This window comes from Anguilla anguilla, chromosome 16 (genome assembly GCF_013347855.1).
Source record: "Anguilla anguilla isolate fAngAng1 chromosome 16, fAngAng1.pri, whole genome shotgun sequence".
Taxonomy (NCBI): Eukaryota; Metazoa; Chordata; class Actinopteri; order Anguilliformes; family Anguillidae; genus Anguilla; species Anguilla anguilla.
Window position 1 is genome coordinate 23,992,645 of NC_049216.1, and position 14,999 is coordinate 24,007,643.

General features: G+C 41.0%; 1 protein-coding gene across 4 annotated transcripts in view; it reads left to right on the top strand.

Annotated features, from left to right (window-relative positions):
* The window catches only part of LOC118215311 (protein unc-13 homolog C-like), a 98,105-nt gene that overhangs the window by 74,462 nt on the left and 8,644 nt on the right, over positions 1 to 14,999 (top strand). For 3 of the 4 annotated variants that reach the window (XM_035395981.1, XM_035395983.1, XM_035395984.1), the window contains 6 exons: positions 4,173 to 4,261; positions 4,966 to 5,109; positions 6,205 to 6,328; positions 7,308 to 7,370; positions 9,743 to 9,823; positions 12,580 to 12,727. In XM_035395981.1, the coding sequence (XP_035251872.1) occupies positions 4,173 to 4,261; positions 4,966 to 5,109; positions 6,205 to 6,328; positions 7,308 to 7,370; positions 9,743 to 9,823; positions 12,580 to 12,727 (649 nt within the window). The remainder of the gene's footprint in view (positions 1 to 4,172; positions 4,262 to 4,965; positions 5,110 to 6,204; positions 6,329 to 7,307; positions 7,371 to 9,742; positions 9,824 to 12,579; positions 12,728 to 14,999) is intronic. The other variant, XM_035395982.1, reaches the window with a different exon arrangement.

Sequence of the window (14,999 nt, forward strand, 5' to 3'; positions counted from 1 at the left end):
TGGGTACATCATTTAAAAAAAAAAAAAAGCCCCCATCAAAGAAAGGATCTGTGGAAGTGTACTTGTCATTATGCATTATTAATAGTGCTAAATTTCCACTGTTTCACTCTGCAGCAAGAGCACATTTGAGTGATCAGCAGACAGGGCAGAATCATTTAAGGATTATTACCCAATATTAATGAATGCACACAATGGCTGTGATTCTGTCAACATTTGTTCTTAACTTTGACTGACAATCAAAATCAAGAATTATTATTTTTTCTTCACAAACAGCAAAAACATTCAGCAATCACTAGATCTAACTCACCAAACTGAATTTACTTACAAGTCAATGTTAAGAACAAATGTAGATTAAAAGCCGGTCAAAGTCTTGTCTTCAACTGCATTTATTAAGGCAGTTGTCTATCAGAGACTCCTCCTAACGAAGAGCTTTTAGTCTGGCTACACACACATGCTGGTGTCCACATTGCTCCAGTAAAATAAAATCTGTGTTCCCATTAAAAATGCATGTTCCTCCCTCAGCTCTTAAATAAGAACATGTTCTTCCACACTGCATTTGAGAACCTAGCTCTCAATTAAATGTATGTGAGGTAGAATACGTATATAATCGTATCTATGGAGCACTTTCACTGGTGAATTTCAGGTCACGTGACCTGAAATCACACCCCCCCCCCTTCCCCCGTATTTGGAATGATTGGTGGCTTGAGTCTTCCATAATGGAATGTTGTCTCAAGGTCCATAAACCACCATTGCAGCCACTGCAGAGTCCACAGGCATGCAAGGCCAGCTTATTATTGTGTGTTCCGCATTATGACTGAGGTGCGGCTGGAGCACTGTGATGAACAGTCCAGTAAAGCAGCGGTGTTTTAAGAGCATGCAGCCTGGCACCCACAAATTTATGAGAAAAGTGGTCGTTGGTTCACTAGATCAACCTACATTTTCCCTGGTGTAAATTTTCACGCACTTAAAGTAAGCAGAAACAGTTTTCCATTATGTATGAGGTTCTTTACAGAACAAAGTTTCTGCTTTCCTCATAAATTTTGGGTGCCAGGTCGTCGGCTCTTAAAACACCACTGCTTTACTGGACACTTCATCACAACGCTGCAGCCACACCTCAGTCATAATGTGGAACACAAAGTAATAAGCTAGCCTTGCATGCCCTGTGTCTAGCTTGACATTTTATTTTTATATACATTTCTTTTTTTAAATTAGAACTGGGCACTGCTGAGTTATATTTTCATTATTAATTTCAAATGATTTGCAGATATCCTTTGACCTGGCAAAAGGAACCTGACCACATTTTCTATTCACTGTCCTGCCTTAAGGACAAACATCTGCTATTGTTCATTGAGGTCTTCTTGATAAAGGCCCAAGCTGCAATAGTCCAAAACCGAAGACACAGTCCAAACTGCATGACTTTTATTGATTTGAAATGGTCCTTACTTTCATGGTCACCACAAATTTGTTGGTGCTGTGATCCATCATAATTTTTAACTGGTGGTTCTTATGATTTTTGTATTTTTTATAAATAGGGAAATTAAATATACTATTAGTTTTTATATTCACAATTCTATTGTCTTTAGACCAATTACAGGAATACATACAAGACTGATTCAAGCCTGGGAGATAAATTTAATTGGTAAGCAAGGTCTGCAGCAGGGTTAAGTCGTGAAAATGACGGGCAGTATTTCAAGATACTGAGGCAGTATTTCAAGAGGCTCTGTGTCACTGTCTCTTTGTGACATAAGTAAGACAGAGTGTGTGTGTGTGTGTGTGTGTGCAGTATCCATGAAAAAGAATGACAAGGAACAATTACAGTTTTGCACTCACTGGAACTTTCCCCATTTGAACGGAAGGAAAATCAGCCATTCAAATACACAACACTTGCCTCTAGATTTAGAATCTGAGGAAATTATACACCATCCGGATTTAGACTGTTAGCCATGAGGCCCCCTTATTGTGTAGCTATGTTAACAGGTATGGCAGCAGCTTGCAGTGATTCATTTGCTCTAGAAAGGATAGAAGCCAGTTAGATAAGTGACAGTTTGGCACCGCATGTGTCCGATGTATCGTTCGAGAGGTATGTAGTGGTAGTCTGTCATTGTTGAAAATCAGTCCTAGAGTCATAGCAGTTTGTAAGCAGTTTGACTGGCTTGTTTAAAAAAAAAAAATAAAAAAATAAAAACTAGGCTGTTCACACGGCTGAATTATGGCTTTGAAGTGCATGAGGCGATCTTTTCACACGGCCCAGCACGTCACATGTGCAACGCTTGAATGAGATTATGTCAGCCATTTCCCCTGGTGCTCGATGGCCTTTCCATCACGAGGCTATTCATCGTGGAGACGTAGCAATGGACGGCGTAAAGATAGATGGCGGGGTCTTCCAACTGTCACCCTGCAGGGTTACCCTAATTGGACTCAGCCAGTCACCCCTTTCTAAGGGCCACGCAATCTCTCCACCTCCTTTATCAGAGGCTTATTTGGGTGTTCACCATTTCAGTTTATCATTCGTTCATCTTTGCACAAAGACACGCTGGGCTTGCTCTTGCTAATGGGTGCCTTCTCCCCCCATTTAGTGACCCAGTATCAGCTTACCCTATGCTTATGCTTACATCAATCACTTACTTAAAAAATATCTGCAGGGTCTTTTTTTAATGAAGTAAGAGGTTCACTTGAAGCAACTCATATGTGAAGGTAATTTTTTTGTAATGAGTGTAGTACTGTGGTAAATAGAGAAAATGTTGAGGTCTGATATGAATTATTGATGTTTTGATTTGAGAATTCTGTGAATGTGGCCATGAAGTATTTTTGTTTTATGATAATTGTTTGGTTGTTGCAAATAGGAGTCATGGGATTCATTAAGCCTGTTGACTGTTGATATAGTAAGTTGATACTGCCATTATTCTGAATATAACTGTGCTTTCCTAATGATGGCCGTATAATGGCTATGGGCTCATACATTTACGCCCACTGTGCATCTATGACTCACCATTACTTAAATTAAGCATGCTCCGTTTGGGTGAAATGGGAGTCATGGCTAAAATGAATTGCGGAAAAAGCACGCCTTTGGTAGCATTAAAGCTTTGAATATGACGCGGCTTTCGAATTAAAGCCCTTCAAAGTAATCGTGCATCATTGATTTAGAATACAGTGTTTGTCCATCCAAAAGAAATTCTGCAGTTTTTGATCGCTTTTTTAATGTTGTGTGCAGTAAGCCTTTTTTCTTGGCTCATGTCTTTCCCAATATGCTGACTGCTATGAGGGGGTCAACATTTTTTTAAATTCTCATAATAATGTTGTCCTGCCAAAGGCTTGAAAGGAATAGTTCACCACGGCCGATATATAAACTGCATTCTGGAAACCTAAGTCTCTGAATGACAAGATAACGTGTTTTAGCTCCCCTGAGTGTCTCATCTGAAGTGAGTTTTTTTAAGTGGCTGTACCAGCTCGCAGGAACAGTGCACAAAAGCCACCAGAGACACCCCTGTTACATAACCCATTACACCAGAAGCCTGTTCCCTGTCAGAAGGAATGAGGAGAACTCTTTTTTAACAGGTTATTCAAAATAAATATCGAGGTGGACGCTGCGTGTCAGAGGTTGCAGTCTGACTCCAGCGAGCATACTTTTACGCATTCATAAGTTAGGCATTTTGCGCAGTGCCAGCACAAAGAAAATTTCCACACACCACAAAACAGCACTTTAATAGGCGTTAGTGTTCTCAGTTAAACCTGCTTTAGGCACATAGGCACAGGCTGCTCAAGCCATCAAATTAAAATCTTTTCTTTTCCCACTACCAGAGGTCTATTCAGCAAACAAAATGGCTTTTAATCGTATACAAATGAGTTGTGCACGACACAGTAATTCCTTGCGCACAGGTTTCATGCACCACACAGACTCATTTCCGGTTGACTCTACCCTTTGTGTTGAGTTTGATAAATATCAACACAGGGCCAAACTGCAATAAAAGATTACGATGCAGTCAAACCCTTTTCAACAACAGTGCACTTGACTGAAAGACTGAAAAGAGCAAGGGGTTGTTTTTCTGGAAGCCGAGTGGCGTGAACGCGTTCGCTTGGTCTCCCCGGGGCCGACCCTCGCCCAGCCCCTTGTCAAACCTGACCTTTCCTCGCGGTGTGTCGAGCGCGCTTTAAAAAGTGTGTCCCTCTTACAGCTGGATGCCGAGGCCAGTGACCTGCTGAAGGAACTGCAGAACAAGCTGAACATTGTCCTGGATGAGCTGAGCGGAGTGTTCGGGTCCAGGTAAGCAGACCTCCTTTCGCCTGACCTCACCGAAAAGTGGACCTAAACCACGTAATGGCATCTCCCTGCAAATGAATTAATTACATCCATCCCTGCATGGTTTGCGGCATTTGGCTCTCTGAATACACACAGACAACAGCCTTACCACACTGTCGGTGTCTTCTGCCAGACAGATGAAACCAGGTGGGGATATACTTGTATGGTAGTTGCCAATGTGCTGTTGGCTGCGCCTTCTTCCTGAAGTCCTCACACAGTATCTTCACAATGATCCCATTGCAATCTTTTGATGTGGGGGTATTAATCCCAGTATCCTGCTCAAAAAAGTAGTTCCCTTAATCTAGCCCCCCTGGTCACTCCCACCCCTCAGCCACAACTGATTTGCTATGCAGTGCTGTGCTTTTCCTGCTCGCCTTCTTTCTCCATGCCATCACAAAATCAAAAAGGTGACTTTTCAGTTTGTGTTTCTGCCTAGGCTGAAGGAGGAATAGCTGTCATGCAGAAGTGCATATTGGTAATCTGCTGATTGGTGTTCAGCATGAGATGCATTATAATAAACAAAATGTGCCCAGGCAGCCAGTGTAATCAACAGAATGGGCTGGGTCAGTCAGTGGGTGGGCGGTCCTCAGTAATTGTTAGCGGTAATGCATGCCCTGCATCAACAGCTAAAATTGCCGCTGCTGCTGTCTGTTCCCCTCCTCCCGCAGTTTCAAGGCCGTAATTGAAGACTGCGTGAAGCAGATGAACCAGGAGCTGGTCCAGATGAAGGGTAACGGAGGGGCGAACAAGAGCAACGCGGCCATGGACGCCGAGGTGGTGCTGAGACCCCTGATGGATCTGCTGGACAAGAAGTACAGCCTGCGTCTGGACCCCGCAAACTTCTGCACCCCACACCCCAAAAACCCCTGCCATGAGCTGCAGGAGCACCCCAATTAGTTTCACTCTCCACATGAGCATACCACAAGCACCCCGCAATGCTAAAACACCTGCTAGGAGCTCCAGGAGCACCCCACTTTTCATTCTCCTCATGAACATGCCACAAGCACCCTGCACCCCAAAAACACCTGCTAGGGGCTGCAGGAGCACCCCACTTTTATTCTCCAAATGAACATGCTATAAGCAATAAAGAATAAGGGCTTTATTCAATCAATATTTATCCTTAACTTATTCACAATGATTTGCAATGCATACTCTGCAATGACTTAATAAACGCTTGCCAGCACATTTTAGCAGTTGCATTTACTTTTTGCTTATAGTTAAGGTTTAAAATTCAATGAAACAAAGTATAAATGCTTCAGTAACTCAGTATATGCATTTATGCATTGAGCAGCAGTATAAGTATCCGTCTTTGGTGGAAATAGTCTGCAGAGAGGGAATTTCGTCATGGCCTTTATACACAATCGTCCTTGTGTAAATTCTGAATTTCATTAAAAAGTGCAATAGTAATAATAGCATTTGAACTTAATTTCATGTCTGCTTGACAAATTTCCTCTCAGACCCTTCATCAAAGCAACATTGAGGCCAACAGGGTATTACAGGGAATCCTCTTAATCATATGCAAATGTTAAATCCTTTCCAGTCCAAAGTTTTTTCTACCTCCCTAAGCCCACAAATTCATAAATTCAGGAGGATTAAAATATAAGGTTGTAGCATTTATTCCACATATTCAGGTTTATTGAATTCTGACATTCATGATTGTTTGCGGTTTTTAAAGGTCTATGCCTGTGTAAATATTTGCAGGCTAGGTAGCAGTAATAACATGCAATGCAGGTATCTGTTCATGGTACCTCGACGAAACATTTTTTTGGGAATCATTCGTAAAAACTTTATTTTTATAAACTTTTTATTCAGATGGCTTGAGAGCATTCCTGAGAGTACTGCTGCTTGAACTGAGCCTTTTCAGCTTAGCTGTTTGTATTGATGTTGTGCTTTGTTCTGTCCTGCAGTTTGATTTTGTTTGCTAAGATCTGTGAGAAGACTGTCCTAAAGAGAGTTCTGAAAGAACTGTGGAAGATTGTCTTGAACACCATCGAGAGACAGATCGTACTGCCTCCCCTGACTGACCAGAGTGTAAGTTGCTACCACAGCCCTTTACCCCTTTGCACTCAGGCTACATAATTAACATAAATAGTTACTGTAACACGAATAGAAATTACTGTAATTTATGCTACTAAAATGGCGATGAAGTTGTTTGGCCTAAACCATGGGTGTCTAAATCCAGTCCTGGGGGGCTGCAGCGTCTGTCGATTTTAAGTGCGTTTCACCAGCAGTGATTCATTTAAGTCATTAATTGGCTAAATAATCTACACACCTTGTTTTCAGGGCCTTAATAGAGTACTGAACCCACAAAATACCTGCAGAAACTGTGGCCTTCCTGGATTTGAATTTTATACGTCTGGCATAAGCAATGGAAAACAAAGCAAGAAACATGAATTAGAAGAAACAAAAATGACATCTGTTTATTGTTGTGGTACTAGGCATCAAATAGAATGTGTAGCTGGCATTCCAAACAGACAATGCATGAACAAACAACCACTGGCTTTTGCTCACAGCATGATATACTGTACAGAAATGTGATCTGGCCTTCTCTTGGCAGCAATGAAATAACATCAGTTGTATGCTTTTTAAAATTGATATGTTTGATATCAACTATTAATATTTATCTTATAAAGTACTGACAGTTATATTGCTTACAATAATCATGCATTGTCTTGGATAGTAATCATCTTAATGTGAGTTAAACACATCTCAAATAATAAAAAACTTGTGCCTGGATGTCTCATTTGGACTCCTTATATTGCATACTCAGTTACAATGATAATGAGGAACCTCATCATCTTTTCCTCACACATAACCCATGCATATGCTAACATTGTCCTTTCCACGGGGTGTTGAGTTATTATATATATGCTCTAATGCATCCGAGCCACCTTAGTGGCAGCATGTGCAATACTTGATTAGATTTGAGAGTCCAGGTGATACTGTGATGCATGTTTTTTCACAAATTTCCAATGAAGAAATAAAATGTAAATATTTTCTTTTCTTGAAGCAGCAGGGAGCACAGATGATTTTCAGTGCTGCCAAGGACTTGGGACAGCTCTCCAAATTAAAGGTATGACTTTGTCCTTTGTCGATGTCTGGACTTGTCTGTCAGCCATTCCCACTGCTGATAAGATTCCCGTTTTGCCAGAATTCTGAGGGAATAAAAAATTGTCCTGTTGCAATCCTGAGAGGGTGCACTGCTTTCTTCTGGATCTCTTTCTGGAGATGTTCCTTTGGATGGTCAGCACTGTTTGTGGGACTTCAACAGAGCCTTCACAAATCATCCAGAGGTTCACGTCTGCTTTTTCCTTTCTAACGGTTTTGTGAAAATTAATATTTGAAGTACAATTTCAAATTTAAGTTGATATCTGGAGATGCCTTATTAATATTGCTTCCTAGTGTGTGAAATGTCAATATTTTCAGAAGGAATTTTTGTAACTAGGACAACGAGGACCATATTTGTGCTTTTCAGCAAGACCACATCTGGTCTTGTTGAAAATACATCTTTAGGATACTGCTAAATGTTTTTTCTTCATAAAAATTGATCTGCAAGTTCAACAATCACCTAGATAAAAAGCAGTCTACTTTCACAGTTTGAGCTGGAGGACAAATGTTTATAGAATCCATGCTTCATATCTTGCTGTACAGCAATGATTGAATCCAGGTTCACAAGGTAAATCAGTGTCCTAAAATACACACAGTTAGGGTCTTTATAGCTGTATCTGTAGATGTGTGTCGTAATAGTCTATACAAGAGCTATCAGGCAGAACACTGAGGAAAAAAAAATGTGTGTGTGTGTGTATACAGTGAGCTCCATAATTGGACAAATACGTTTATTTTTTTTTTGTTTTTGTTTTTTGGGTTTTGGCTCTGTAGTCCACAATTTATCTGTAATCAAACAATTCTCATGTGGCTGAAGTGCACATTCTCAGCTTTTATTAAAGGGTGTTTTCTTACAATTTAGTTTCACCATGTATGCACTTTTTAAATTCATTTTTCAGGGTACCATAATTTCTGGGACAAATGGCTTTACAGATGTTTTTGATTAATCAGGTGTGTTCAGTTGCTTCCTTAGTGCAGGTATATGCGAGCTTTCAGTATCTGGTCTTGATTCTAGGCTTTTGATTGCCTTTTTGATTGTTAATGAAAGTCACGGAAGCTGTTATGAGCCTGAGAAATAAGAAAGCAACAATCGGTGACATATGTCAAACCTTAGCCAAACTTAGGCTTACCAAAATCAACTGTTTGGAACATCATCATGAAGAAAAAGAGTACTGGAGAGCAGAGTAATTCTTATATAATCTTTCATCTTGCCTACTCTTCATAAAATGTTCACAATTGAAACTTGAGCATAATTTTTTAAGAAATCAGGAGAAAATTGGATTTTCTGCAATGGCTTATATCTTTTAGCAATCGTTACAGTAGATTGGTCCTTCAAGCGGAGTAGTTTATCCTAACTATATTAGTTAATGAACTATAATGACTGGCAGTGCCAGGATCAGGACCTATTTGTCCTGGCCAGAAGCTATGAGTTGACTTTAATAGAGAGTAATAGGCAGTCTTGGACTTTCCTAATCCTGGCCCTGTCGGTACACACTAACCCAGCGTTAACACATAATCAATAAGATTCGACAAAGCATTAAAGCTGTTGCATGGGATCTGGTCTTTAAAAAGTGACCTTTAAAGGAGAGGAATCGATAAACAGCTTCTCACGAGTGGTCGGCCTCCTCCCTGTTTGATTAGAAAAAGCAGTCAGAGCTTCAGCTTCAGCATTGTAACAGCAGTGAGGGGAAACGCGATAGATCGTATGTTAGCGCCTGCTCCTCTTCTGTGACGGTGCACAGCAGGAGAGAAGCGTAATCACCTTGCTAAGCAGGTCATTTGTGTGATACATGTTGTTTTGAGACCGGGCACTGATCTAGGCCTGTAATTTACATTGTATTAAATGCTCTGAAGATTATTGTCTCAATTGCCATATTGATAATGCGCTCTCCAAGCTCTGGACTCATGTCAGTGGCATTTCTGGGGGATTAAATGTGCTCCTGTTTAAGGATGCTGAAATTTTCAAGGAAGGAAAGCCTGGATTTGCATGCATCTGTTCCAGTGCCAGACTGTACACTGTAGTCTTAGTTATTAGGAGTGTCCTCTTGTTTGCCTCTTGCTGAGAAAGACACTGTTAGAAGGTAACAATATTTAAATGTATTGCTTCTTGTTATTACATTTCAATGATGATATTTATCAAACACTCTTATCCAGAATAATTCACAATGTTGGAATTGTACAGGGTTTAAAAGCACACCGAGGTAAATATTTGCCTGCTAAGAGAAGAGAATTAACTGTTGCACTTTTCTGCAATACTTTCAGCGGTTATAATGCCTTATAGCTGGGAATATGCTCCTGATGAGTATGTGCTTGTTCTGATTCGTATTTTCTTGTTGGTAGGAGCATGTGATACGAGAGGAAGCTCGAAGCCTGTCTCCCCGGCAGTGTGCGGCCATGGATTTGGTTCTGCCCACCATCAAGGTACCCATCATGCATTGCAGAAGTTGCCTGTCTCAAACAGTAGATCTTCCCCTTACCTGCAGATCCAATGTGCACTTCTCTTCTCCTGCTCTCAGTACAAATCAGTAGCAAAACCACAGTTTTCAGAAGTAGTAGGAGAAGTAATTATAAACTTGCAGTCACCATCATTGATGCTCTGTCTGGCTCAAAAACTCTCAGCAGGACCTCACCTAACTTTCTTAATTGAGTCTCCTCTTTGGAATGCTGATGAAGAGAATTTCTGCCTCCTGATTGATCCTAACAGGGCGGCGGCCTCCTCGGAGACGGCGAAAATCAATTATGTTCCACGCGGTAACGGGTAACTCATCGCGGTGCAGCTTTTGCATGACGCGCTATGCAACATTTAAAAAAGAGCAGTGCCTTTTCCTGCAATTCCACACCGCCCTCTACCCTGCGACATGCTCACTACGCCACCATAAACAGAGCTCCTAGTTTCCTGAAACACTACATCGCTAGCTAGCACAGAGTTTGTCAGAGCTGCCATGTGTATAGTTGGCCACATTGTTTGCAGTTAGAAGAGCGCATGAAAGAGAGTCCCCTTCTGAGTAGAGGGGCGGAGACAGAAGATTTGACCAGATGCTGAAGCCAGTCGAACAGCAGGGTCTGGTATTCAGTTGACAGGAGTAAAGACATGGTGATATAAAGTTCAGGGAATGAAGATGGAATAATGGTGTATTACCAATGCTAAGGCATTATGAGTAGGGATAGTGAGGGTAAAAGAGAGAGAGAGAGAATGATTTACCATGCAATGGAGCTGTAATAAACCCTGTCGACAGGGCTACTTAGCTACTACGCAGCAAGAGCAGTGGGGATGATCTCTGATTAAAGAGGGAAAAGAATGAGAGCAGTACTTTAATCCTTTTAAACGGTCTGTGTGATGCTGAGCTGTTGGCTTCATGCCAGGTATTTGAGGCTGCCATGGGAACAAATTATTCTGAAGTAATTGCGCCACATTGTGTTTTTTTTAAAAAATATTTACCTGTATACGTAAAGTTTATTTAGTTGACCATGTTCTGTTCATGTATGTGGTTTGGGACCATTGCTCTTACCCTGGAATTCTGGGTGAGATATAGCTGATGTAGGCCCAGAACAAATTGCCTCCCCTACAGTTGGGCCCAAAAGATGTGGGTCATATATAGACCAAGAGTGAGGAAGAACATGCTTTGCTGAAGATAAGCAGACATATTAGAAGACATATGAACTACACTGATGCACTGGTGCAAATAGAATCCCTCTGTGCTATGTCAAATACTGTAGGTACTTGGAGCTGGCTTGACATGTTGTGTGACCTTTATCTTTTGGTAGACTGTAGTTTGAAAACGTTACTGTTGTGCTTACTGGAGTTTAATGAATTTTTAAAAAATGTTGTTTTTTATATACCTATAATGGGTCTGATTTGTAAGTTGTTAGTGGTTATTTCCTTTTGTTATCCTTAATAACACTCATATTTCTTAATGGTGCATCTGGAGAGTCCTGGAAGCCCTCCAGCTTGATGCTTCTTGGCAAGGTTCTTTCTGAGTGAAATAAACATCATGATATAATCACAAATGTAGTTGATTTATTTGTGACACTTTGGCAGTTGATGACCATTGAAATTTATAGGGATTTATCCGATTAACTCAACCACTACTTAAACTTGATGGATAGGATCGAAAGCATTAATGTTTGACCACTTATGAGTTTACCAACTCATAACAACATGAATAATTCCAGAAAAGTACAGGAGTAATACTGCAATTACATCAGTGTTATTATTTATTTATACAGCTCTTACCCTGATGGTCTCTTTGTGAGCTAAACACACATAAGCTTTGCACCAGGATTTTGTGGTGCGCTAAGTTATTGCGCCATGTTTACTTTGGTGCCGATTGCAAAAAGAATCCAGTTACGCGTCTATAGCACCTGACAAATCAATAAGAGCACTGAATAATCCAGCGAGACAAAAGCCACAAAGCAAACAGAACAAACAGTTAATCTGCAAAGGGGTCCTGGCCACAGATAACCATTATCTCATTTTTCTCACATTGCGGCTTGTGTTTGTGCCTGATTTAATTGGTCAGCGAGGTCTGCAGTAGAGTTAAGTAGCTGTCGTAAAACTGACAGGGAGTATTTTGATACAGGCCCTATTCTTTTTGCCATAAGTGAGGCTGTGTCTGTGTGTCTGTATCAGACTGCAGTGTGAACAGGTTGCACCCCAGGAGGTGAGCTCACCCTGTTTTGTGTGGAGGAGGGGAGGGGGGGGGGGGTTTGCAGGCGATGATTGCCACAGGCCTGATATGAGGTGAACCTCATCTGTCTTAATAAAGCTGAAAAAACAGTTTAGATGTTTTATTCTTTCCTCTTCCCTTCCTGCTGGTATCAGAAGTGCATCACAGCTCCCCAAGCCGATGCTGTGGGGGTAATAGTGTAACGCTTCTATTTATAGAAAGTCTTGTGTTGAATGTCACCCTGAAGTTAATGCAAATACAGAGGATTTTTATTGTTCAATAATGTTCTGTTTTTCTCTGCGGTGGAATCCTGTCAGGGAGAAACTAGATGTATATTATGTTTTTGTGAACAGACAGGCGAATAGTGAGCAGCAGAGAGACAGAGATTGAAAGTGCTAGCCAGAGTATGCACATACATGACTAAGTGTGCATATTGTGTGCTGCTTTCTGTAGATGCTATTTCAGTTGAAATGAATGGGGACTGAACAGCTTCTGGTCCTTTCTGCATAGCAATATTTCCACGCTGGAGGAAACGGCCTGAAGAAGACGTACTTGGAGAAGAGTCCAGAGCTGAAGTCTTTGAAGTACGCGCTTAGCCTTTACACACAAACTACAGATGCCTTGATCAAGAAGTACGTAAGCACCCAGCCCTCCCAAGGTAAGACTGCTGTATTTGGTTGCATTTATTTGGTTTGGTTGCATTTATTAAGTTTGTCCTGACCCTTTGCTTTGAAAGGCTGTTTTGATTATGTATTCTTGTTTGGAAGAAGGATGGATATCCCAGTTTGGAAATGGAATACAATAGATCTCACTCTCTGTCCATGATTACACCAAGGTCTGGTTTGGAGCTGTGCTTAATTTACCTTACCTTTCATAATTTGTAGTGCATCAAACCAAGCCGAGTATCCACTTTCAGCCTGGAATTGTGTGTGTGTGTGTGTGTGTGTGTGTTGGGGGAGGGATGGGGGTTGTGGTGGTTGCCTTGGCTTCTAGCTTTTCAGGGGCGGCAATGTACACCAAAAACAATAAATAACAGTGTAATTTACTGTACTCTGTATTCTGAGTCCTTAGATATTTTCTCACATTATTTGTGGAGGTAGCACTTATAGAAAATATTTTTATAATTTGAGTTTTTTTTTTTTTTTTCCATTCACACATTTGAGTTTGTGATGCATTATTGCAATGTGTGGTTTGTGATTTGTATGTGTGGCGAAATTACAATTTTTCTTCAGTTTATCTTTAGGTCCTGTTCTTTAGCCAGTTGTGTCTCAGACTTTGATATGTACAGTATGTTGATATGTACACCTACAGAGTTTTGTGTCCACAGCAAGATGAGACTTGGATTTGGAATCTGCTGAAAAGCATGTTGTGCAGGAGATAAGCCAATGTTCTTCATGTACCTTGGTGCCTAATAGCATTGGGCTGCCTCCAATCCAGTGACAAGAGCCAGACTGGCCAAAGGCATGATTAGACAATGGACAGGATTACACAATCTTCAGAATTTGTGCGCTAACTCACTGTAGTAGTTATAGCAGCTGCAGAGGCAGTCCTGGTCAGATGGATGATAAATAAGGCAATGCCTGCAGTTGTAACTCAATTAAAGACACGCAAGCTTGCATTTTCAGCTCCTGTTCCTCCAGAGTATAAAACCCTCTAATTGGAAAGCCTCCACAGTTCATAATTACACTTACTGTTTGTTCTGATTCCATACACTTGTCAACAGCTGCTAACACAAATTATGTTTTTTTTTTTTTTACCTCAAAGGGGTGGTAATGCTGTCTGCTTGGTTTTACAGGGATGGTTACCTGAGCAAAGATAATTTCAGTATGTTCTTTATGTGCTTCTCAGAGAAGTGTGGCATCTTCCTTTGAAGTTTGGTTTGGTATGTGCACCCCTTGCCTTTTGCACCAAAATATTACGTTCAAATGCCAATGAGAGCTTAGCATTCTTTGGGTTGCAGTATACTGCGTGGTCGGGTATCTGAGAAGATTCTTGCTTGGTCACTTTGAAATGGCTGCAGCTACATACTGAAATCCCTGTGTGATTCGGCTAAGCACTGAACCACGGATGATGATTTTCTCTCAATATAAATGACCTTAATCAGGAGTGAAAGAGAATCCCTTAACCCTCTGGATGTGTCGAGGGAGTGTGTTTGTAGATCGTAACACCCTTGTCCCTGCCACATCTACATGTTTGTTTGTTTTTGTCTTTTGCAGATAGCTGTGTTTGAATTGTGGGAATGAATAAATGGAGTCTTGCTCACTGTTGTGGGGAAAGTGGCTGGTTAGTCATTCCTGCCCCGGCAAAGTTCATCAGTGGGTGGCACAATCCCAGCTCTTCTGTGACCTTTCTTATTACACCATTTCCAGAGGGTGCGGCATGGTGCAACATGATGTAATTTTCCTCTCCATTGAATTTCCTTTGACCCACTCACCTTTTTTTTGGTAATTTCCCTGGAAATGTTTGCTGTTTTGTCCTTGTGACGACAGAGAGACCCCCCATGATATGTAGGAAACCCAGCTCCCCCAAGTCACTGTAGCTTCATGGGCCTCTCTCTGTTGGCTATGTGCAGCAGTATGGAAGACTGCACTAGTCTCTGTACAAAGGGAGTATTTGACTGCTGATCATTGCTCTTTGTACCTCAAAGGATGCTTGCTTTACAGGTATTTAACCCTTTGAAGAGTAGTGTTTTTGGAAGGTTTTTTGTTGTGGTTTTTTTCTTCAAAATTCTATGTCATTGTTCTAGAACTGTACCAGTAGAGATTGTTACATCATCGTTAGAATGTTCAGGTAAGAACATTCTAATCACATATTTTACACCTTAAAGTGTTACATGCTGTGGCACTGTTCCATGTCTCTGGAGATATAGTAGCTGGCTGGCTTTACCCTACTTTAGCTTTGCTGTTGCTTACTAACTCGGTGTGACAAAG